Source organism: Colletotrichum acutatum (assembly GCF_030867785.1).
Source record: "Colletotrichum acutatum strain CBS 112980 chromosome Unknown BDZ83scaffold_226, whole genome shotgun sequence".
Classification (NCBI taxonomy): domain Eukaryota; kingdom Fungi; phylum Ascomycota; class Sordariomycetes; order Glomerellales; family Glomerellaceae; genus Colletotrichum; species Colletotrichum acutatum.
This window is the reverse complement of record NW_026849220.1, coordinates 22758-43923: the sequence shown is the minus strand read 5'-3', so window position 1 is coordinate 43923 and position 21166 is coordinate 22758. Positions and strand designations below refer to the sequence as shown.

Genomic DNA, 21166 nt, shown 5'->3' with positions numbered 1-21166 from the left:
ATCGAGCTTCACAATGGACCCCGCCAGGCCACTAGATCAGTAGATGGCCCAAACATTCCTCCCTGAACCCTCCTAATCCGTAATTCCGGTAAACCTCCCGTCACGATCTCACGAACACCTCGGCGCATATTGGTACGCAAGTGGGTGACACAATTATTTGCTGCCTGATACCCTAGCTCTATTCCTGTCATCTCTAAGGCACTATTCAAACTGTTCCTATTGCCCCTCCTGACCCCGATGCAGCTACAATCCCTGTCGCTCTTACTGTCTCGTTGCTCTCATTGATTTCTCGCTCTTACTATTTCCGTTATTCTTTTTTGTTCTTGTTCTTACCTCTTATCTCTTACGGATTCTTTAGAGCATGTACTTTGAGTAGAATAGGATGATGATTAATGGCCCTGCGTTGACGCATTCTATTCCATCGCCCACTTGGAACGGGCCTCCCACCCCACCCGCCCGCTAAGACAACAGTGGACCCGGCCGCGCGCGACGAAAACAAAACCACCCGCCATCCGGCCCCTCCTCAACCCCCGCGCCGCATCCCTCATCCGTTCCGTCGGATAGAGCCCAACGACCTCCGGAGGTTCATATATGCTTGACTCCCGTCCCACCCCAGGCCACTCATTCAAAGTCACATCGCACGCCTATCAGGCAACCCAACCAACGACCTCGCTTCAAGATGCCTCGTCTAAATCCCCTATTCCTCCTATCCCTCACAGTCGCTCTGACAGCCTACATGCTTTCACCGACCCTCCGCGCCTTTCTCACATCAGTGACTACAACTCTCATAACCTCAACTTCCTCTAAACATACAGATTCACCAAAGATGAAGAAACCCCGAATGCCAGTCTACTTCTTCTCCCACGGCGGCGTAAGCAAACCCCCTTCCTCCCATCACCCCACCTCACTCTCACCACATCCCTCATCTCACACCATCATACACCATATAATACCTCACAACCAAACTAACACCGCAAAGCCGGACGTCATGTACAACAAAGCCCACCCAGTCTACCCAACCCTCCAACACATCGGCGCCGAAATAACCTCCCTCGCCCCCACCACAATCCTAGTCTTCTCGGCCCACTGGCAATCCCCCTCCCCGACCACAATCTCAATCAACGCCGCACCTGGCCCGGCACCCCTAATCTACGACTTCTCCGGGTTCCCCCTCCACTACTACTCCGCAACCTACCCGAACACCGGCAGCCCCCAACTGGCCTCTCGCGTCTGCTCCCTCCTCTTCGCCTCCTACGGCAGCAACATCTCCTGCGTGCCCACAACAGACCGCGGCCTGGACCACGGCGTATGGGCAGGCTTCCACGTAGCCTTCAACCCTTCCACAAACCCCCTCAAGGTCCCACTAGTCCAAGCATCGCTCTTCCGCTCAGAGGACCCGGATGCTCACTACCGCCTCGGCGCCGCCCTCTCCGCCCTCCGCGACGAAGGCGTCGTCATCATCGGCGCGGGCATGTCGGTCCATAACCTTTACGATATGAGCAGCGATCCGCGGCCAATGCCGTACGCCGTCAGCTTCGATGACGCGCTCAAGGAGGCCGTGGAGGTCTCCAACGTCGCCGAGAGACAGGACAAGATGGCCCAGGTCTGCAGACGGCCCGATGCCAAGCAGGCTCATCCATACATGGATCATCTCATGCCCATTCACGTGGCCGCCGGGGCTGCGGGAGCTGACCGCGGGAAGCAGCTGTGGACCATGAAGGAAGGCAGTTTCGCGTGGGCTCAGTATCGTTTTGGGGATGTCCCGAAATCCGTGACATGATGCCGTCACAAGAGCCTTGCATTCGCAACCAAACCATGTACTAACATTGAATTTTGTAACAACATCTATGATACCCGCAAGTCATCGTTAATTATAAAAGGGTTTGAAATAGACTTGCATTAAGCGTTTCACTGAACCGAATACGTTTGCATTACCAGAAGTTGACTGTGCTTTCTCATATGAACGCCCCATGGACCGATGGCCGACGCCTACTGCTGAGAAAGTTCTCCACCAAGTGGTGGCTGCCAGCTTCTTCGGCTTTCCAGTCAAGGCTCGAGGTATTCGACCTCTCACCGCCGTGTGAGTCGCTGGAGTCTAGCAGTCGACGAAGGGATCCCCGCCTCTCCCTGGGAGACCCCCGATCATGGCTGGCCAGCATGGGCCCAAATTGTTTCTCGATTGTTAGCCCTGGGCTGGAAGCGGACGATTGAAGCCCTTTTTGCAGTCCGGCGCGTCTGACTAATTTGACAGGAGATCGTGTCTTGGGCTGGAGGGGAGCCTCAAAATTTTGGGCCTTAGGAATGGCGTCCATGCTGCGTACCTTGGAAGCTTGTCGATCTACGGCTTTGACGGGTAAGTTGCTATGAGAAAGACGAGACTGCAAAACCGGCATCGAAGGAGTTGTCCTCAAAGAGCTTCTGGGCGGAATTGGTGGAGGGTTGTAGATGCCACGAAGACGCCTAGCCACGCGTCCGTCCGTCTCAGGGATCGTGTTCTCGTCTCTCAAAGGTGTGGAGAACTTTGAATCATCTATGCCAAGCTCAACGCGGCTGGCAGACGACACTTGACGTGGGTTGTGGCTAGTCACTCTCAGCGGCGTTTGCAGTTTCGCCTTTGCTGTGCTCATGGCTCTGTACAAAGTTGGAGATTCTAGGTCCTCAATTTCTGCGCGCTCACGCACATGACCCAAACTTCTAGGCGTACTTGGTTTTGCGTGGAGAACTTCCGTCAAATTCTGGATCGAGGTATCGGCCAACTTGGCGTCGGTATGCGCCGCATTGGCTGAGAGCCAAGTCTTCCACTCCACAGAACTTGCGTTTGAGATCGTTCGGCTCTGTGGCATTGTCGGTGTGTAAGTCTGAGAGCCACTTGGTAAGTAGCGTCTCTGGTGTGTATTCGTCACAGGAGTAGCATTAGGACTGTGATCTTTCGCAACAGGCCCCGACTCGTTGAAAATAGAGGGAGTCTGTTGAGGACCAAAATCGGCCAATTTGTGTTTGGGATGTCGGGGTGGCACTCTGGGTTCTGTTTGTCCTACGAAACTTTGTGGTAATGCCCGTGGGGAGAGAAGGTCGTCAGAGTATATACTTTCAGAGTAAGCAAGTCGGGGATCTTCCTTAGAGAGACTCGGGCGACGCCTTGTGGGTATGAGGTCCAGGTTCAGCATTGATACCGAAGGTGACAGTAATTGATCTGGAGCTGGAGTCTGTGACTCTGATCTGACCTTTTCTTGCAAGACCTTGCGATATGGACTCGTGGTGCGGAAGAGGTGGCAAGTTGGGCTGCCAAAGAACGCCGAACTGCGAGTGGACAATGCTCTTGGGGAATTCGCGATGTTGTCGCCGTGCAGTTTATACGGCTTCGAGGGCGAGTCGCCTGGTTCGACCCCGGTCACAGGTCTTGAGCAAGGCTTGTAAGACCCCATGGTAGTCTCAGAAGCCGAGCGAGGGCGATGGTGCATTGTACTATTAGATGAAGATGCTACTTCATCGTGACCCGACTGAGGGGCCTCTGTCTCAACCACTGTTTGCAATCTTTGCTCCCACGGACTGTCACGGAACACGTCATCCTCTTGCAAGACACATCTTATGGTCGGTGGATCTTGATACGTAGCTTCGTCAAGTTCATGGCCGCCAAGGGATGTTGTCGAACCAACTTTGCCGTTCCCCTTGAGACTGGTGCCCCCAAAACTACCATGCCGTAGCTGGTCTTCTCGTTGACCGTTTGGCTTGCATTCGTTCAATCGCTTCATGAGAGCGGAGTAGACTCTGGCGCTATCGACAGTTGGGCCGGGATGAACGAGGCCATCCCGAGGCGGAGATTGTGGTTCGGACTCAAATGGGTTGCGGTCAGCCAGGCTTGGTCGCTGGAAAGAAGAAGAGGATTTGTGTGGTCCAATCTCTTTGATGACAGACAGCCGCTGACGCTCCCGCTCTCCACCCCAAGTACTTTGGCTGTTGAGAGTATGAGTGCCCGAGCTCGTCCAACTGGTGACGCGAGACTTCTCATCTGATGCCTTTCTTTCACCTCCAATGCTCTCTATGCTTCCTTGACGCGAGTGGAGTTTTTGGGTTGAGGAAGCATCGTGAAGAGACGGAATTCGCGAAGGCACTTGTGAGATCGAACACTCGTCCAGCAACACAGGGTCCGCAATGTCCATGTATGCATCGTCCTGTTCGTTGTCAACGCCAACAAGATCCTGGGCTACATTCGAAACCTTTGACAGAGGCTCGCTAGCTTCCACAACCAAGCCATTCTTCTTGCTCCGGCGGAACATTTCTTTCAGCTTGCTTTTGAGACTGCTTGAGACTTTTCGCGCCTTCTTCCGAAGGGAAGCGTCCTTGCTGATAACCAAACCATTTTCCGGGCCGAGGGATTGAACATCGGCGCTCAAGTTTCTCATGGAACGGCGTAAACTCAGAGAAGCTTGGCCTTTCTTTGCTTTTGAGAATTTCGTCGATGGTCGCGATTTCAATTGCCGTTGTTCCTCGACGTCTTTGCGAAAACTGTCCTCGGCTTCTTGGACTGCCAAATCGATCTGCTGCCGGCTCCCAAGCCTGTCAGGATCTAGAATGCCTCGAATTTTGAGGAAGCTCATTGACTTTGGGTTCCTCAGTCCAAGAGTCTTCTTCGGCGATGGCTTGTTCTCCTTCATGTCTTGCATAGACTGCCGTCGCAAGGCAGGCTGTACATTCTCCTGCTCCGGAGACTCGCGGAGATATGTCTTACTTGGTCGGCGCAAACCTGTCGGATTTAGGGGGGAAAACATTGAGCGCGACTTGCGGAGTCTGCGATAAGATGCTGGAGCAGGTGCACACTCGTCTGGAGACCCGAATGATTCGCTCGGAGGTAAAGAATTGATGTAGTTGGTCGTATAAGTGCTCACAAATGGACGCTCGGCACTACGACAAGCTCGGCTTGCGGGCTGATTGACAATGTCTTTGAGGACGCTCTGGTGACAAATAGTCCCCATATCAGAAGAGTTGTCGTTGATTTGGATTTGCTGTCGCTTGGTTCGAGACTCTTGCTTCACAAATCGAATACTCTGCTGTCGGGGTAGACCCCCGGCATTGGAGCTGAACCGATCCGATTCGCTTGGAAGCTGACTTGAGGGATTCTCCGACCAAGTCTTCATGTTGACAGGTTTTTGGAATTGCCTCGAAGTCTCAAATCCCATGCCCATATCGGCATTGTGGTTCGCACGAGAGAATGATAGGGTGGCAGCAATCTGAGCATCTCTTTCGGCAGTGGCTGGATCAATGTGCTCTAATCGTTGAACAGCCGAACGAACGGAAGCCGTAGACTTGCTTCGAGTCAGAGTCGACCTCGACTTGATACTGTTATGTCGCCGCATAGGGTGAGCGTGGATGTATTAGGAGGAGAGTCTATGGGGAAGGAAGACACCAACTCTCGAAGCGGCTTAGGAATAAAGGGGAGTAGAGAGATTCAAGTGAAGCTGCTGTTTGTCGGTCGACGTTCGGGAACTCGGCCTGATGCTAACCAAAAGCAAGCTGGGAGACTATGAAGAAGTATCGTCGAGAGTGTCAAATGATTAGCCGTGAATGCTTGAATGGAGGATGTAGAGGAGGGACGTCTTCCCTTGAGTAGGGCCACCAACAGCCAGCAGTCAGGTCAACGGCGAGCTCCATGACTGCTCCTTCCCCAGGGTTGAATGAACTTTCAAAGAGAAGAGGTGGGAAGGCACGTCATGTCCAGGCGAAGGAAGGAGAAACGCTGACTGATCCCTTCCCTTGGCCTTTGGGGGGCAGGCATGAGATGGCACCTGAGCAAGAGCCAGCCGTTGTGCCATTCCTTCCGCACAGGGACCGGATCACATTCCAGTCTTCATTCTTTCCCCCTTCACACAGCGAGCGCAAGGTACAGAAAGCCAGGCAAGCCAACATTGGCTGGAGTTTCAGGACTAGGTAGTTGAAATGCGTTGTCTCAATGCCAGATTGACTCAGATGACGGAAGCTAGCCATGCAGCCATGGCACTAATTCCCCAAGAATCCTATGAGGCTACTGTGTGCGCTCACTTCAATTCTATTTTGTCTTGATAACCTCAACCCCAACGGCGTTACAAGTAGGCTTACTCATGGACATCAACAAACTTTGGGCCAACTCAGACTCGTCCAAACCTTCCTGGGGCACGGACGGTTGGACAACCATGGCCACTTGGCAAACTTGAACAATCAAGATCATCGTGATTGGAAATGGTTACAGTTTAAAAACTTATTGGTTGTGCTATGAGATCTGTATGTAGCTATGAAAGCGATGCATCCATCCTGTCCCATCCCGCAATAACCCTATGCGTACACTCTCATGGACCCAAAGAAAAAGGAAATAAAAGACCATTCTAGCGCTCTAGTACAACGCTTACAAGGAGGTCTCCCTGAGGAACTCCTTAAGCTCCTCGTCGACCAAGTTGTGGATCTTCTTGGCGAATTTCTCAGCCTTGGTGCCGACGCTCTTGGCACCCTTGACAACCTTGCCAGAGAGAACCTCGAAGTCCTCCTCGATGGCCTTCTCGAGGTCATCAATGGTGGTCTCCTTGGACTCCTGCTTGACAGTGTAGCCACCAGCCTTGACAATGGCAGTGTAGTTGTTGCAGCCACCGCCATTCCAGGCAAGGACGTTGGGGGTATCGCGGGGAATGTCGCTGAGGGCACCGACGGTACCGACGGCAATAAGAGCCTCCTTGAGCTTCTTGGGGGTGATGGGAGCAACAGAGTACTCAGAGTCAGAAGCAGGCTGGAGGGAAAGGTAGTAGGCCAGGAGACCGCAGATGTGGGGAGAGGCCATCGAGGTACCGGAGATAGTGTTGACGGCGTACTTGCTGCCAATCCAGGTGGACTTGATGTTGGTGCCGGGAGCGAAGATGTCAGTGCACTTTCCGTAGTTGGAGAAGTAAGAGCGGCGGTCGCCGAGCTCAGTAGCACCGACGGTGACGGCCTTCTCAGCAGCGGCGGGGGAGTAGTTGCAGGCATCGGCGTTGTCATTGCCGGCGGCGACGGCGAAGTGAATACCAGCATCGACGGCGGCGTTCACAACAGCATCGAGAGCCTGGGTCTTGCCACCGCCAAGAGACATGTTGGCGACGGAGCCCTTGAAGCCCTTGCGCTTGCCATCCTTGGCGGCCTGAACCTGCTCAGTGTGGGAAGTGGCAGCCCACTCAACACCCTTGACGACGTCGGACATGGTGCCGGAGCCGTTGGAGCGGAGAACCTTGACGGCGTAGACATTGGCCTTCTTGGCGACACCGTACTTCTTGCCAGCGATGGTGCCGGAGCAGTGAGTGCCGTGACCGTTGCCATCAGCATCTTGGTCACCAGAGGGAATAGTCTTTCCCCACTTGGCACGGCCCTCGAAGTCGACGTGGTCGACGTTGGTGCCGGTGTCGATAACGTAGGCATCAACACCTTCACCAGCATCCTCAGCGTAGAGGTACTTGTCATATGTGCCGAAGCCGAGAGACTTGCGGTGGGAAACACGAGCCAGACCCCAGGGGGCCAGCTTCTCGAGCTCGCCGTCACACTTGTCCTCAACCTGGGACTTGACGGGAACCTGAGTGTGGACAACGGAGTCGACTTCGATGAACTCGACCTGTGAAGAAACAGATTAGTGGCTGTGTCAAGAATGCGGCTGGGGAACCGAAAGCGGCCGAGCCGAGCTAGAGAGCCCGAGCTAGAGAGCCCGAGCCCGTCAGGGTCGGACAGCCAAGACCGCCTCTGCCGCGGACTGCAGTGGTTGTGGGTCCACGGGTTTAGGATGCGTAGTGGATCTCGGGAGGAGGGTATCAGGGTCGGACTTACGTCAGGGTGCCTCCGGACCTTCTCGATGGTGGCATCATCGAAGTGACCGGCGTAGCCCAAGAAGTCCTTGCCAATCTTGTATGTGTGCTTCAAGCCGTGGAAGACATCGTCAACCAGGGGCTCCTGGCCACGCTTGCGCAGCTCAAGACGCTCATCCTGAGCGGAGGAGTGAATGTTTTGGACCCAGTTGTGGTGGTCCGAGGCGCCGGAGTCCGAGACGTGCTTCTTGAACTTGACGATGTATGAGTTCGGGACAGCCTCGGCGTTGGTGGAAGAAAGGAGGGGTGCAGCGCCGTCGTGGACAGTCTCAATAGAGAGAGAGGGGGTAGCGCTGGCAACAGCGGCCAGGCCGGCCACAGCACCGATGAAGCCTCTCATGATGGGCGGTGTTGTGGTGGTGAGTAGAGTCTACCGGAGACGCTGGTTGTGATGACAGAGAAGGAAACTGAAGCTGCGAAGGACGCCAAGGACAGACGAATACTCGATGGGATTGAGAGGATGGATGGTCGATGATGGAGGGGGAGGGATGGGAGAGAGATGGAGCAGAGAGATAGACGATGGAGCTGTTGGAGAGCGGGAGCGGGTAGATATAAAGGGAAGGCAGCGACAGCGGTTGCGTGCGCACAGCTCTAGGTGAGGTATCGGCCTTAGGATGGTTGCGCCGCCCCAGTGTTGCCAGTGTGTGACGCAGCCAACCAAGATAAGAGCTGGAGGGTGGCTGACGGGGCCGAAACCGGCTTAGCGTGATGGCGAGAGAGCCAATGGAATGACTCGATAGGGTTTCCTCGGCAATGCGATAAGGGAGGTACTGGGACAGTCTGGGAGGGTCACGTTTGGGGTTTCCCTGGGACAGTCCCCGCTTACAGGCAACAGGTACGTACCTGGCTTCTACTAGGTAAGGTACCTACCCAGTAAGGCAAGGTAGGTAAGGTACCTTTCCACTTTACCCCGAGCAGCTTGTCACTTGTTCAATACGGGAGGCTGCTTCAAAAGAGGACAGAGGACGGGGATGGGATTGTGCAGATGGGCGATAGCAAGTGACACTCCTAGGTACCTCTACTTCTCCTCTTTCTTTCTGGCGGCACGCTGCATCTGCCAGGAACACAACCAATCCGGCCTCCGTCTGTTGGGGAAGCTTCACCCAAGCTTCCCGCCATCGACAATGTGCCTGCCATGCCATGCTGCTTTTCTATCGTCTTTCACCGTTTACGCTCATCCGAATCTCCAGACACCATGTTCTTCCATGTCTTAGCAAAATAGGCCGGATTCTCGTGGTTGCAACCGACAGGGAAACACGCATGACTGATTATTGTACCTTGAGAGCCAGAGTCAGAGCTCTGAGGGCGACGTCATACCCCCGAGGCTATCTGACCGAGTCCTAATAGCCAAGGCCGATACGGAGGCAATCAGTCACAGCAGAACAAGGGCGGGCAATGTACTCCGTGCTTTGCCCTGTCCAACAGCCTCGGAGTCTCACTCTTTCTCACGACCCAGGGCTCACAAGTGACGACTAGGCCGTGGCTGCGAGGCTGCTCTCTTATTTCCGAGAAACCTTCTCACGAATACGATATGGTTGACAGCTTTCAATCGACCATCCCAAGCATCCCCAAAGCAACGGACGATCAAGCCAGCACAGCGCCAATGCCATGCCAGACGGGCCAGGCACCGAACGGGGAGCACAGCGGCACAGCCTACCAACCAGTCGCAGCTTGGGGGCACCAGCTCCCTAAGTCAAGAAGATGTACCGCGCTATCAGCATTCCTCAGACATTCTTCACCCACTTCTACTAGTCCTTCACCCACTTCTACTAGTCCTTCACCCACTTCTACTAGTCCACAACCAAGCTCCCCCTCCCAACCCACCAGAGCACACCCACCCAGTCCGCTTATCCCGCATAACGCTGCATGCGATAACGCGTAATGGACGATTCACGGAGCGGAGGGCGAGGCAGATCTATCCGGAGGACCCTGAAGCTTAACAAGCGCTGCCATCCCGTCTTATCTCGACACTCGAAGCTTTCGTCGTTTTGTTGAGCTCTGTGGTCGACCACTCAGAGGAAATGAGACCCCAATCCTACATGTCGTGTGCTAGCAGTACGGAGTATGCGTCGTGGTGTTTGCCCGGATTTGCTATTGCCTGCCTGGCCTCGGGACGCAGGTCGGCGTCTCGGTTCCTTCTAGCCTGCTGGGCTGCCGGCTGCCACATTGAGTAAGGAACCTGCTCAACGATGATGCGATTAACTGTAATAAGGTGTCGGGCGCAGCTGGGTCTTTGTGTGGATAAGACCTACCCGGGATTAAATCCAAGGCGAAGAGGGTACCAGGTTCCCGAACCACTAACTGGGCGATTGCTTTGTTGGTCTCATCAATGCCCCTAGCACCCAAAGATCCAAGGTGATGCTGGCGGGCGGTTGTCGCTCAGGTGGTTCTCGATGCTTGAGCTAGGTATCCCGCAAGGTACCTCTGCTGCCCTGCCACCCACTGCTCAAGGGCAAGCTCCTAGGCGGAAGGGATTCAAGAGCAAGCTGTTTGACTGGAACATGGAGGCGGGGAGACGAGGCCCAGCACCAACGCTACGCTGGTCCGAGCTAGCCAGACGCCTGACCCACGGGTCAGATGAGAGCGTCCCCGTGTGGTGCCTGGCACGTGCCTCTATCCATTCCCCTGTCTTCCCGTCATCGGGAGGCAGTCTGGCGTTGGACAAGACATTGCTGGAGACGGCAAGTCAGACGTGCGGCGTGCCAGACAGGCCAGCCGTAGTTTGGTACGAAGTCGGAAGAGCCAACCTGCCAACTGCCAGCCCCGAGCTCTAGCTCTCAGTCAAACGATTCATCCGGGTTCTCTCAGTATGGGAGGCAACAATAGCGGCGGCGGCGACGGCGGCTTGCGTTACTCGCACAGGTCAGCAGAGCGGAAACATTCGTCCGAATATGACAATTGCCTTTTGTTTTAGTTCACCAACCGCCGCCCATCGGCTCAGGAACGTCGCTGTGGGTGTTGCGTATAAAGAAAACGCCACGAGCTTGCGAGTCGGTTGTCAATGCGAGGACTGCAACTCAACACACCATCTTGATCCGTCCATAAAGGCAATTGGGCCATTCACGCCAGTTCGATATGGATGTATGCGGTACGCGTGTCGTTGACCATAGATGCAATAACGAAGCTCGACACCATCGCGGCGAACATGTCGGTGAGCATCGTCGCCTTGCCAGAACATCTCGCCACTATTCTCAGTTCTTCCACAATCAACCAAGCTTGTCCATGTTTCGGTGTCGAGGAGTTGGGAAGAGGCAGACTGAAACCACGCATGCCGCCTAAGCTTCCTCCCAGATGCAGCAATGCTCCTCCGAAAGGATGGCCAGCACCTGAGCCGACGATCGCCCAAGCAAACCCCGGTCAACGGAGTCATGACACATGGGCAGTTTGACCGACTCTCTGTCTTTTGTTTACCTGCATTGTCATAGCCATCTAGCGCTGAAGGCTGGCCACTGACTCAAAGAGCTAGAAAGACTGATAGGCCGCCGTCGACTGATTCGTGTTTCCATGTCTTTGCGGTCCTTTCTAGCTTTTGCTGGTGGGTTTCATGCAGCAGTGAGGGTGTTCTCTTCAACCCTCCAGCTACCTTTAGCGATTATGCAGTCGCGGGCGATTATGTATACATGTACGGGATATGACACCAAGCGGGCTACTTCCTAGTACCTAGGTATTCTTCGCCATCCCAGGCAAGCAAGACAACTCGCGTCAGCTTGGTACTTGGGGTCCGAGCTGCCGACCAAACGACACAGCATCCATCTTTTATTGATTCGGTACTTGCTATACAGATACCTTGGTGTCTATATCTGAGAGCGTGCTCGAATGGGATGAAGCAACAATGTTTCATGGGGTCCACTCTGATTATCCCAGTCCACTGTTAGTGTTAGCACCGGAAGTTATCCCTATCTCTCTATCTGCACATCTCAGTTTGGCCGCGATAAGCCAGGGTTTATCTGCACCAAGACGCACCTTGTTTCTGAAGCTCAGCTAAGCTTGTCGGAGCCAGGCTCGCATTTTGGAACATGTCACTGCAGATACCCGCAGCAGGCAGTATGGTAATGAGAGCTCTCTGGCAGTGAGGTAGGTAGCAAACAATGTGAACTCTTCTTCACAAGGGCGTCATCATTGTAAATAAGGTCATCAAGCCACCTCGCATGTGAAGATGAAGACCAAGAACGCCAAGGTAAGATGGCCCTCACTGTGTGCTTTACACCCTTCTCACGCAGTGTGAGCTGTTTCCATGAATAGCATGGGGGCAAGGCGTGTCACCATCGTCTCTGCGCAATGCAACGGGGTCCCCAAGCTGGACATGGACGTGGTGGTCTGCTTCAGTGGAGTACCGGTAGCTCACTGAGCTGCATCATCTTTTAGCGGTGTCGGTGTCCGTCCACAGAGCTGCTCCAGCACCGCCACCATTCCTACCCCACTCCTTCCCAACGCGGCCGGCACGTTCGACGTTCCTTCCTGCTTGTGCGTGACAAGGCGGCCACTGAGAGCGGTGCAAGCCACACTTCACTGCTCAAGGCTGACACTCACAAGCATCAGCTCCGACTCCGTCTTTGCGATAACGCGTAGCTGGAAATCGAAGCAAATTCGAGGTGATTCACTTTTTTTTATTATCAAGATATTCGAGAATTGCGGCTTCTTCATTACCTTGAGATTGCACTATTCCACCACTTCGAACCTCCACCCGTACACCCACTACACATACTACTCAAATCCCCCACCGACCGGTACCCTCAGCTGCGAGCTGCCGTTCGATCCCACGCCGCATCCCACTTTCGATGCCGACTAGCTTGGACCGTTGCCAGGACCCTCGATGGGTGCTGGGATTGAACGTTCTGGAATGAGGGAAACGCTACAGTAGCAGAAATCAAACATGTCGACCTTACAAGTGTCGAGGCGTTATCGCTCGTCGACTTCGGCGTCTTCCAGATCGTCCAGCGCCGCCAACTCGAAAGCTCTCGAAATCCTGCGCGGCCTCCTCGATACACTCACGTCAAGCACGCAACGACGAACCAACGATGGATACCCCGAGTTTCCCGTGCTCATCAAGAGCCTCCGCCAGATTCGACAGCACATTACCGCGACCGAACCCCCGAGCCCGCCCCAAGACGATTTTAGGCACCTACACGGGTTTAATAGGCTCCTCGACGTGCTGAGATCCTACTCGGGCTTTTACAACCCCCAGCGTCGAACGAAAGAAGAAAAGGAAGGCCTATTCGGATTGCTTGAAGCTGTCTTGGACGTCTTTGCCGCTGCCTTTTTGGATCATCCAGGGAACAAGAGATACTTTCGCCACAGGGTGGAAGGTGGAGGATGGGAGGCTCTCGAGCAGACCATTGCCAGTGTTGGCCTTGGCGGAAGCGACTCTGATCTGTGGACCAACTGTCAGATGTTTGGGAAATTGCTAGCATTCTCGCTCGGGGACAAGACTATGGACGCCATATGTCAGTCAGTTGCCACAACTTCAGAGTCGAAGGACGTAGATGCCAAGACAACGAACCGAGAGGAGCCTCCTGAGGACGACCCTCAGCAACCAAAAACGCCGCAAGTTCCAGAACGAAAGGATATAATCCAGGAGGTGCGCGATGCCATGCAGAAACGGGCCGTCTTCAGAAACCCTGAAATTCTGCGTGCTGTTGTGGGCTTCTGGGAGTCTATCCCGCGAGCGCAGGACATGCCGGCCAACTCTTGCTCAATGGCCGTCTTGGAGATCATGTCAAGCGCAGTTTCCGTCTCGATGTTCAATCTCGCAGCTCTCCACTCAACCGGAGTATTGTCGCGCTTCCTTTGCGTGCTGTTCAGCCCCGTCGCCAATCTCGACCAAGCAGAGAAGGACAAGCTCCTCATCATGTGCAAAAAGCTCATGTACTTGGGATTCAACCAGCCCGCCGACACCCAGTTCTTACTGGCGAGCACATTGCCAGAAGCCTCAGAGTTCTGCTTGGAGATGACTTCGACGTACAGCGGCCCGCCATTCTTCCAATTCGACCTCTCTTTGCACGGCCACTCGTCCATCGAATTACCCACCCTCGGCCGGTCTTTTCCTCCCAGCTCATCTCCAGGCTACACCTTTACGGCATGGATTCGTGTGGATCGTTTTGACCCCAACTCACATACAACCCTCTTTGGCGTCTTTGATGCCAGTCAAACATGCTTTCTCCTCATGTATCTTGAGCGAGATACACGCAACTTCATCTTACAGACCTCGGTCACTTCCAGCCGACCAAGCGTCAGGTTCAAAGGGATGTCATTCAAGGACAAGCAATGGTACCATATTGCCCTTGTTCACAGACGACCAAAAACAATGACTGCAAGCAAAGCCTCACTTTACGTCAACGGCGAATTTGTTGAGCAGATCAAGTGTGCATACCCCTCGCCGCCACCACTCGCCAACGGTAGTACCGAAAGCTTCGCATCTTTTGCTTCGACGAACGCAAAGCAACATCCTGTTCAGGCATTCCTAGGAACTCCAAGAGATCTTTCCAGCCAACTTGGTTCCGGTCTGGTCTTTTCGAAGTGGTCTTTAGCTTCAGCACATCTCTTTGAAGACGCCCTAAGCGATGACTTCCTGGCTGTTCACTACGGACTTTCCCCAAAGTACCAGGGCAACTTCCAGGATAGCCTAGGTGGCTTCCAGACTTACGAGGCCTCGGCGAGCCTAGGACTACGAAACGAAGTTTTCCATCCTGGAAGAGATGAGAGTTCTGATATCATAAGAGCCATCAGAGACAAGGCTGGCAGCCTCCTCCCAGAAAGCAAGATTCTACTGAGCATACTCCCGACAGGTGTCTTCAGAGAAGATGGCGTTTATCAAGATACTCAGCTTTACCGTGCACTGCCTCGGCCTGCAGCAACGAATCTCATTCAAATGACCCATAGAAGCGGTTCAGCCATTGCGATCAACGCTGCCCTGCCATGCCTTCTGGATGCACTCGCACGTTCCCAAGGTGTTGCTGTTCTATCTGGCAATCCTGTGGTGGTGATGCCCTCCTATTTTGACGACAACTTCTGGCGCCTTGCAGGCTTCACCCCTTTGGCTCTGAAGATTGTTGAAAGGGCGACTTCAGTGGAAGAAACTGTCCGAGCAGTCGAGATGGCGTTTTTGTGCATCAGAAAGAGCTGGAGAAACAGCGAGGCAATGGAGCGTGATAATGGCTACGCTATCCTCGGCATGCTTCTCAGAGCCAAACTGGGCTATACCGTCAACTTGGGTGCTGACAGCGCCAATCTACGCCTACCGATTTCAAGTGAAGAACGGGATAGATTGAGTTTCCAGCTTTTGAGCCTTGTCCTAGAATTCGTGGGCTATAACCATGCAGAGCCTTTGGAGTCCTTCATTGTGAATCCTCTGGCGTACCGCATTCTGCTTATCGATTTCGACACTTGGAGACGATCAGCTTCCATCACCCAGGAGCTATACTACAAGCAATTCGTGACATTCTCAGTGAAGAGCAAGTATCATCAATTTAACAGCAGGAGATTAATGCGCATGAGTGGGTCGACCCTCAGATCAAAGCCATCGGCACTGCTGACAAGCGACATGAAAGGAATCGTCAAACGGCTGCTCGACGCGATGAAAGCAGAATCGATATCCGAGGAGGTGCAGCCACACTTCATGGCTGCTTTGGAGCAACTGGTGAAATGCAACTACACAGCAGAGGTGCACAGGTCACTAGCTTTGTTCATCACATATGCCTTCCACTCGCCAACAGCCTCCCTGGTAAGGTCACCGAGACCTGTGTCTGCCACAGCACGAACATCCACGACCGGATATGCCAGACGGGCAACCTTCGACTCCAATACCTCATCGAATACGTCCCCCTCCAGGTTCCTGACCAAGAGACAACTCGGTGCCAAGATTCTGGGAATGTACTCGAACCTGCTCTGCGAAAAGGGCAACCTGGCCAACATCCGCAAGTTTGCAAGGACAGTGACGAACAAGGTGAGACCACCATTTGGAGAAAAGGATAAACAGTTATATTTATTGAGTATGGACCAGTGGCTGCTATATCTCTTGGCCAACGACGATCCCGAAACGGTAGTATATGGCAGCAAGATCCTGGCCAGACTCCTCATCACGCACGGCTCCACGTATACGGCCAAGTTCTCCGGCAAGACTGGTGGCTTCACCATCATGGCACATCGACTTAAACGCTGGTGGCACATCCCCTCCCTGTGGCCAATCTGCTTCAGCATCTTATTCGGACTTGACGTGGCCAACGTGGACTTGGAACGCAACTTTGAGTTTTCAAACTTACTTGAAACCTTTGGAAGAGCTCGCGTTCTCTATCCTGAATGTCTGCAAGTCATAACTTCAATGTTACAACATGGCTTGAAGGATGTCATGAAGCATCAGGAGGACCCAAATTCTCCTCAAAAGTCACATCATCTCCAGGCCAGCGGATTCGAAGGCCTTGAAACCCGGCCACGGGCCAAGTCCATGGAGACTAGGGGTCTAGATGCGAGAAGTGAGTCGTTACCTCTACGCACGGGAATGACGATGCTGACGTTTACTATAGTATCAGAAAATGGCCCGCGTGATAACGAGCGGATATCAAATCACGCGCCCATGCTTCTGACGGTTATCCGATTCCTGTCAGACTTGCACTCCCGGTCTGCCGACTTCAAGGACTTTGCATTGACATCTGAGTATGTGAGGTATCTCTTATGGGCGTGTTATCCCATCATTGTTAGCACCGACGCTGTCACGCCGGATACGGAGCTCAACTCTCGAGATTCAGCTCTGACATTCGAGGGCGGGGATGTGATGATTCGCCCACTTGCCGGCTCTCAGCCCGGTCCCATCGTGCGGACGATGAGCACAGATGCAGTTGCTGCTTTGGCAGGGAACCCTCGTGGAACTCCTCTACGAAAAGCATCTGGTTTCGTTCTGCTCACCAACCAAACATCACCTCAAGCCCCAAGCCCGGTCCGGTTTGCACCCGTCATGTCACCGAAGAAGAAGGTCGCCTCTCAACAGTCAAGCAGCGCCACACTTGACAGCATGGTGGATCTGGTAATCAGTGTCTTTATAGAGCAAGTCTTTACGCGCAAGGAATTCCCTGGATTCGGTCTCTTCCTCAAGATTCCGCCAGGCTTCCAGGAGCACCAAGCCTATTTCGAGTCTTTTGTTCTTAGGAAGACGCTTCAACAACTTGGAAGCCATGTCCAAGCGAATCAGAAGGTTCTCAGCGAGCCTAAGGTTCTTACCAACATGGGTAGACTTGCGGCACACGTCACAGATACCATTTTTGAGGGCTGGTTCATTAACGGTACTGAGCCCATGCTAGAATTCGCTGGCATGGTGCTAGAGTACCTCCAAAGGCCCGAAGTATCGACCATGAAAAGCGTTCGGCTGTGCAGTCAAGCTGTTGGAACGATCCGCCAATCATTCTTGAAGCTTCTTCTCTTGCGGTTTTCAGAACTGGACGACCCAGACACGCCAGACGCTAGCGCAAAGCAATTCATGAGTAACATCTTATACTGGCAATCCCCGATCCTGGGCTGTCTTGCGAACGAGGAGGAGTACATGAAGCTTTTCTGGTATCAATTGTACTCAAAGCTGGTTGATCCTCGAACATCCATCAGGTCTGCCGCAGCTACAATCATGCGCATCATGCTTGTCCAGAAGCCCCATGAATCCAAGGTGTTGTTCAGACAATGTGTAGCACCAGACCAGCAGCACCTGACGAAGGATTTCGTTGTTAAGCTCACCGAAATCGACGACGAGGCTTTCATCGAATGGGTGGACCAGCACCGCGCTTCACTTGATGCATTTTTTTACGGCGGCATATCAAAGATCTGGGAGGAGTTCGTCGTTGTCGAAAACCAGCGAACGGTTGATTCGGCTAAGTTCCGATTAGCGAAGCGCAGAGATCGACTGAAAGCGTGGCAGACGGAGGCGCTTACCGTGGATAATATCCTCCTCCGTCACGACATGGCGAACGGAGCCTGGATGAAGAGCATCTTTACCAGCGAGCACTTCAAGCATCAACGTCTGACACAAGACCAGCAGGATGATATGGCATTCCTGGGTGCGGCATTTGTCAAGATGGATAATGATCTGCGACGCCCAGGTGCTGTATTCAGCGAGCAAGCTCAGCTTAAGTGGAAGCTTGATCGAACTGAAGGACGCAATCGGATGCGTCTGAGACTTCTGCCTGACTACTCCAAGAAGCATTCGGACTACCAACCGAAGAGGAGAGCAGGAGAGCCGTCCACTCCTTCAGCCCTGAAGGTTAACACTGCTATGGCTCCTGTGCAGATTGCACCATCGCCCATCAAATCGGCTACACCGGCATCATCACGTGTACAGTCTATTCCGAGCCTCGATGGCGCAGAAAACCCCGATACCCCCCCGGATGTTGACCAGGATACGGAGACAAATGAGTCTGGCGTAGGTGCCGAAGAGGATTTCGAGCTTGTTGACGATCCAAACGACGCCAACGAAGGCGATGATGGCTTCGAGGACAAGAACCGCAAGGTTATGAGGCGGCTTGAACAAGGGGATCAAGTCCAAGCTGTGTACAACATCTCACGCATCGTTGGTCTTGAGGGATGTGAGGGTATTCTCATCATCGGCAAAGATGCCTTGTATATCATGGACAATGTGTTCCAGTGTGCCTCTGGCGAAATTGTCAATGCCTGGCAAGCTCCTCCTGAGGAACGAGACCCTTTTTCGGAGATTATCACGGACGCCAAAACCACGGAGCAACGCCAGAGCTCAAGTCGAAGTGAACAGGAATCCCGCAGCTGGAGATGGCACGATGTCATCAGTATCTCCAAGAGAAGATTCCTGTTCCGAGATGTTGCCATCGAGGTCTTCTTCACAGACGGACGCAGCTACTTACTGACGTCCATGAACCCGATCCTGAGAGACGAGGTCTTTGGCAAGCTGATGAACAAGGCTCCGCATACAAACTCCGCTAGTTCACTACCCAATCCTGAGGACGCCTGGCGTCTTGAAGCGCTCAAAGTCTCAGAAGAAATGCCTCAAGGCTTTGGTTCGAAGTTTGGAAGCATCTTCAACTCCACGCCCTGGAATCCTGCCATGAAGAAGTGGCAGAAAGGAGAAATGTCCAACTTTCACTACCTCATGCTAGTCAACACGATGGCAGGACGTACGTTCAACGACTTGACCCAGTACCCCGTCTTCCCGTGGGTCCTAGCGGACTATACGAGCGAGGAGCTCAATCTGAACGATCCGGCAACTTTCCGAGACCTCTCAAAGCCGATGGGTGCTCAGACGGCTGGCCGTGTTTCCGGGTTCAGGGAGTCGTACGATGCACTGGCAGAGATAGGTGAAACTCCGTTCCACTACGGCACCCACTACTCGTCAGCCATGATTGTGTCGTCATATCTCATTCGCCTTCCGCCCTTCGTTCAGTCTTACATCCTCCTTCAAGGTGGCTCGTTTGATCACGCCGACCGTCTTTTCCAGTCGATTCCTCATGCGTGGAAGTCTGCCTCGTGCGACAACAAGGCCGATGTCAGAGAGCTTATTCCGGAGTTCTTCTGCCTCCCAGAATTTCTAACAAATATTAATCAGTATAACTTTGGCAACCGCGAGAGCACTGGAGCGAAGGTCAATAATGTTGTCTTGCCTCCCTGGGCCAAGGGTGATCCCAAGATCTTCATTGCAAAGCACCGCGAAGCACTTGAAAGTCCCTACGTCAGCCAACACCTGCACAACTGGATCGACCTGATATTTGGGTACAAGCAGAGAGGGGACGCAGCTGTAGACAACCTCAACGTTTTCCATCATCTCTCGTACCGTGGGGCAACGGACCTGGACAACATTAGCGATCCTCAGGAGAGGCGCATTACTGCTGGCGTCATTCACAACTTTGGTCAGACTCCTCACCAGGTGTTCACTAGGTCTCACCCCGGTCGCGAGCACTTTTCTTGCCAAATACGGCGATTGGATACCTCGGTCTATGCCCTGACCAGGCTATCCCATCCATTGCTCGGTATGTCTCTTTCCAACACACATTGACCCCGGCTAACGAGAGTCCCAGAATCACACGAGAGAGTAGCGACTCTGATTTACTCGCCAAAGATAGACCGTCTCATATGTGCCTCACCTTTCCGCCTGAACGTTGCTCCGTACGACAAGTTCCTCGAATGGGGATATGCCGATAACAGTGTCCGCTTCTTCTTCAGCGACAACCGGAAGGTAAGACAGCCTGAGAAGACGTTTACTGGGGGCTTTGCTAATAGCCACAAGCCTGCGGGACTATTTGAGAATCTTCACATTGGACAGCTGTCTTGCGCCATCTTTGCAGACTCCAAGACGCTCATTACAGCGGGAGAGGATTGCGTCATCTCAGTATACGCTGTGCAGACAGCGCCTGGTAAAGTGGTTGATCTTTTGCCTCGCTCATCGCTGTTTGGTCACCGCGCACCCGTGACAAACATAGCCGTGTCCAAGTCCTTCAGCACATTTGTGTCGGCGTCGACGGATGGACAAGCTTTCCTCTGGGATATCAACCGTCTAGAGTTCATCCGCAAGTTGCCTCTCTCGCGGCCCGTGGAGTGCGCACGCATCAATGACGTCTCTGGCGAGATCATGCTTGGATCCGGCCCCAACGTCATTTTATACACCATCAACGGCACAGTCCTCGTCGACCAGAACGTGTGCGCTGAGCCCGACGACTTCGTCCACTCATGTGCCTTTTACGAAAGCGCTGGCGACGAGTGGGTTGAGAATTGCCTGATCTTCACCGGCCACAAGAGAGGTCGTGTGAATGTATGGAAGAAGTGCGTCAAGAACGGGAAATGGGTATTGGAGCTGCTCCGCCGCTTGGACCATACCGATCCACGATCAGAAGTGGGAGCCAATTACGACGCAGGCATTACTTGCATCACGCCCATGCCACAATGCGTCTATACGGGAGATGATGATGGGCGAGTGGTGAGTTTACACAACCTTTTGCTTTGCAGAGCTTATGATTTCTAACACAATTGCGCAGTACGAGTGGAACCTTGTCCAGCGGGATAGATAGAGTCTGGCCATTGCCGGCAACAAAAGTTTTGGGAAGGGTGGCAATCGCATCCGATCAAGTTTATAAGGGGGCATAGCGGATTTCTACCAGGCTAGCATAAAATTGGCGTCCTCTCTCTCGTTCTGTCTCTGTTGGTAAATGAACATCGCCGCATTTGAACACTTGCAGTGGGCCACGAGTGAATTACAACTTCGCGTGACTGATAGTGTACAGCATAAGCCTCGAAGCAGATCATCTCCTGTGCGGAAGCTCAAACTCGCGAGCCGCGAGTTGTGGCTTCGATTCAGCAGCTTGCCCAAATAGCCACTTCAT

At 53.5% G+C, this 21166-nt stretch overlaps 4 protein-coding genes across 4 annotated transcripts; 2 read left to right on the top strand and 2 right to left on the bottom strand.

Moving 5' to 3' along the window:
• Nucleotides 1–679: 679 nt before the first annotated feature.
• On the top strand, nucleotides 680–1780 carry BDZ83DRAFT_593779 (Extradiol ring-cleavage dioxygenase, class III enzyme, subunit B; the record flags this gene model as incomplete). Its single annotated transcript, XM_060506663.1, has 2 exons — nucleotides 680–871; nucleotides 980–1780. 2 exons carry the CDS (start codon nucleotides 680–682, stop codon nucleotides 1778–1780), a joined length of 993 nt encoding a protein of 330 aa, XP_060357832.1.
• An 87-nt stretch (nucleotides 1781–1867) lies between these two features.
• Nucleotides 1868–5530, bottom strand: BDZ83DRAFT_191933 (uncharacterized protein). Its single transcript, XM_060501602.1, has one exon. The coding sequence runs from the start codon at nucleotides 5352–5354 to the stop codon at nucleotides 1956–1958; it is 3399 nt and encodes a 1132-aa protein (XP_060357831.1). The 5' UTR covers nucleotides 5355–5530; the 3' UTR covers nucleotides 1868–1955.
• Nucleotides 5531–6217: 687 nt separating this feature from the next.
• On the bottom strand, nucleotides 6218–8448 carry BDZ83DRAFT_643613 (subtilase). The gene is made up of 2 exons (XM_060509686.1): nucleotides 7813–8448; nucleotides 6218–7603 (listed from the first exon to the last, which is right to left on the bottom strand). Exons 1-2 carry the CDS (start codon nucleotides 8188–8190, stop codon nucleotides 6377–6379), a joined length of 1605 nt encoding a protein of 534 aa, XP_060357830.1. The 5' UTR covers nucleotides 8191–8448; the 3' UTR covers nucleotides 6218–6376.
• Nucleotides 8449–12723: 4275 nt separating this feature from the next.
• BDZ83DRAFT_593769 (beige/BEACH domain-containing protein) lies at nucleotides 12724–20854 on the top strand (the record flags this gene model as incomplete). The annotated part of the gene is made up of 5 exons (XM_060506661.1): nucleotides 12724–15343; nucleotides 15398–16318; nucleotides 16376–19823; nucleotides 19881–20763; nucleotides 20822–20854. 5 exons carry the CDS (start codon nucleotides 12724–12726, stop codon nucleotides 20852–20854), a joined length of 7905 nt encoding a protein of 2634 aa, XP_060357829.1.
• Between the last annotated feature and the right edge of the window lie 312 nt (nucleotides 20855–21166).

Coding starts and splice junctions, on each gene's coding strand:
- BDZ83DRAFT_191933 (XM_060501602.1), bottom strand. CDS start 5,354: ATGCGGCGACATAACAGTATCAAGTCGAGGTCGACTCTGACTCGAAGC.
- BDZ83DRAFT_643613 (XM_060509686.1), bottom strand. CDS start 8,190: ATGAGAGGCTTCATCGGTGCTGTGGCCGGCCTGGCCGCTGTTGCCAGC. Junction 7,604..7,812: donor AGGTCCGGAGGCACCCTGAC/GTAAGTCCGACC, acceptor GTTTCTTCACAG/GTCGAGTTCATCGAAGTCGA.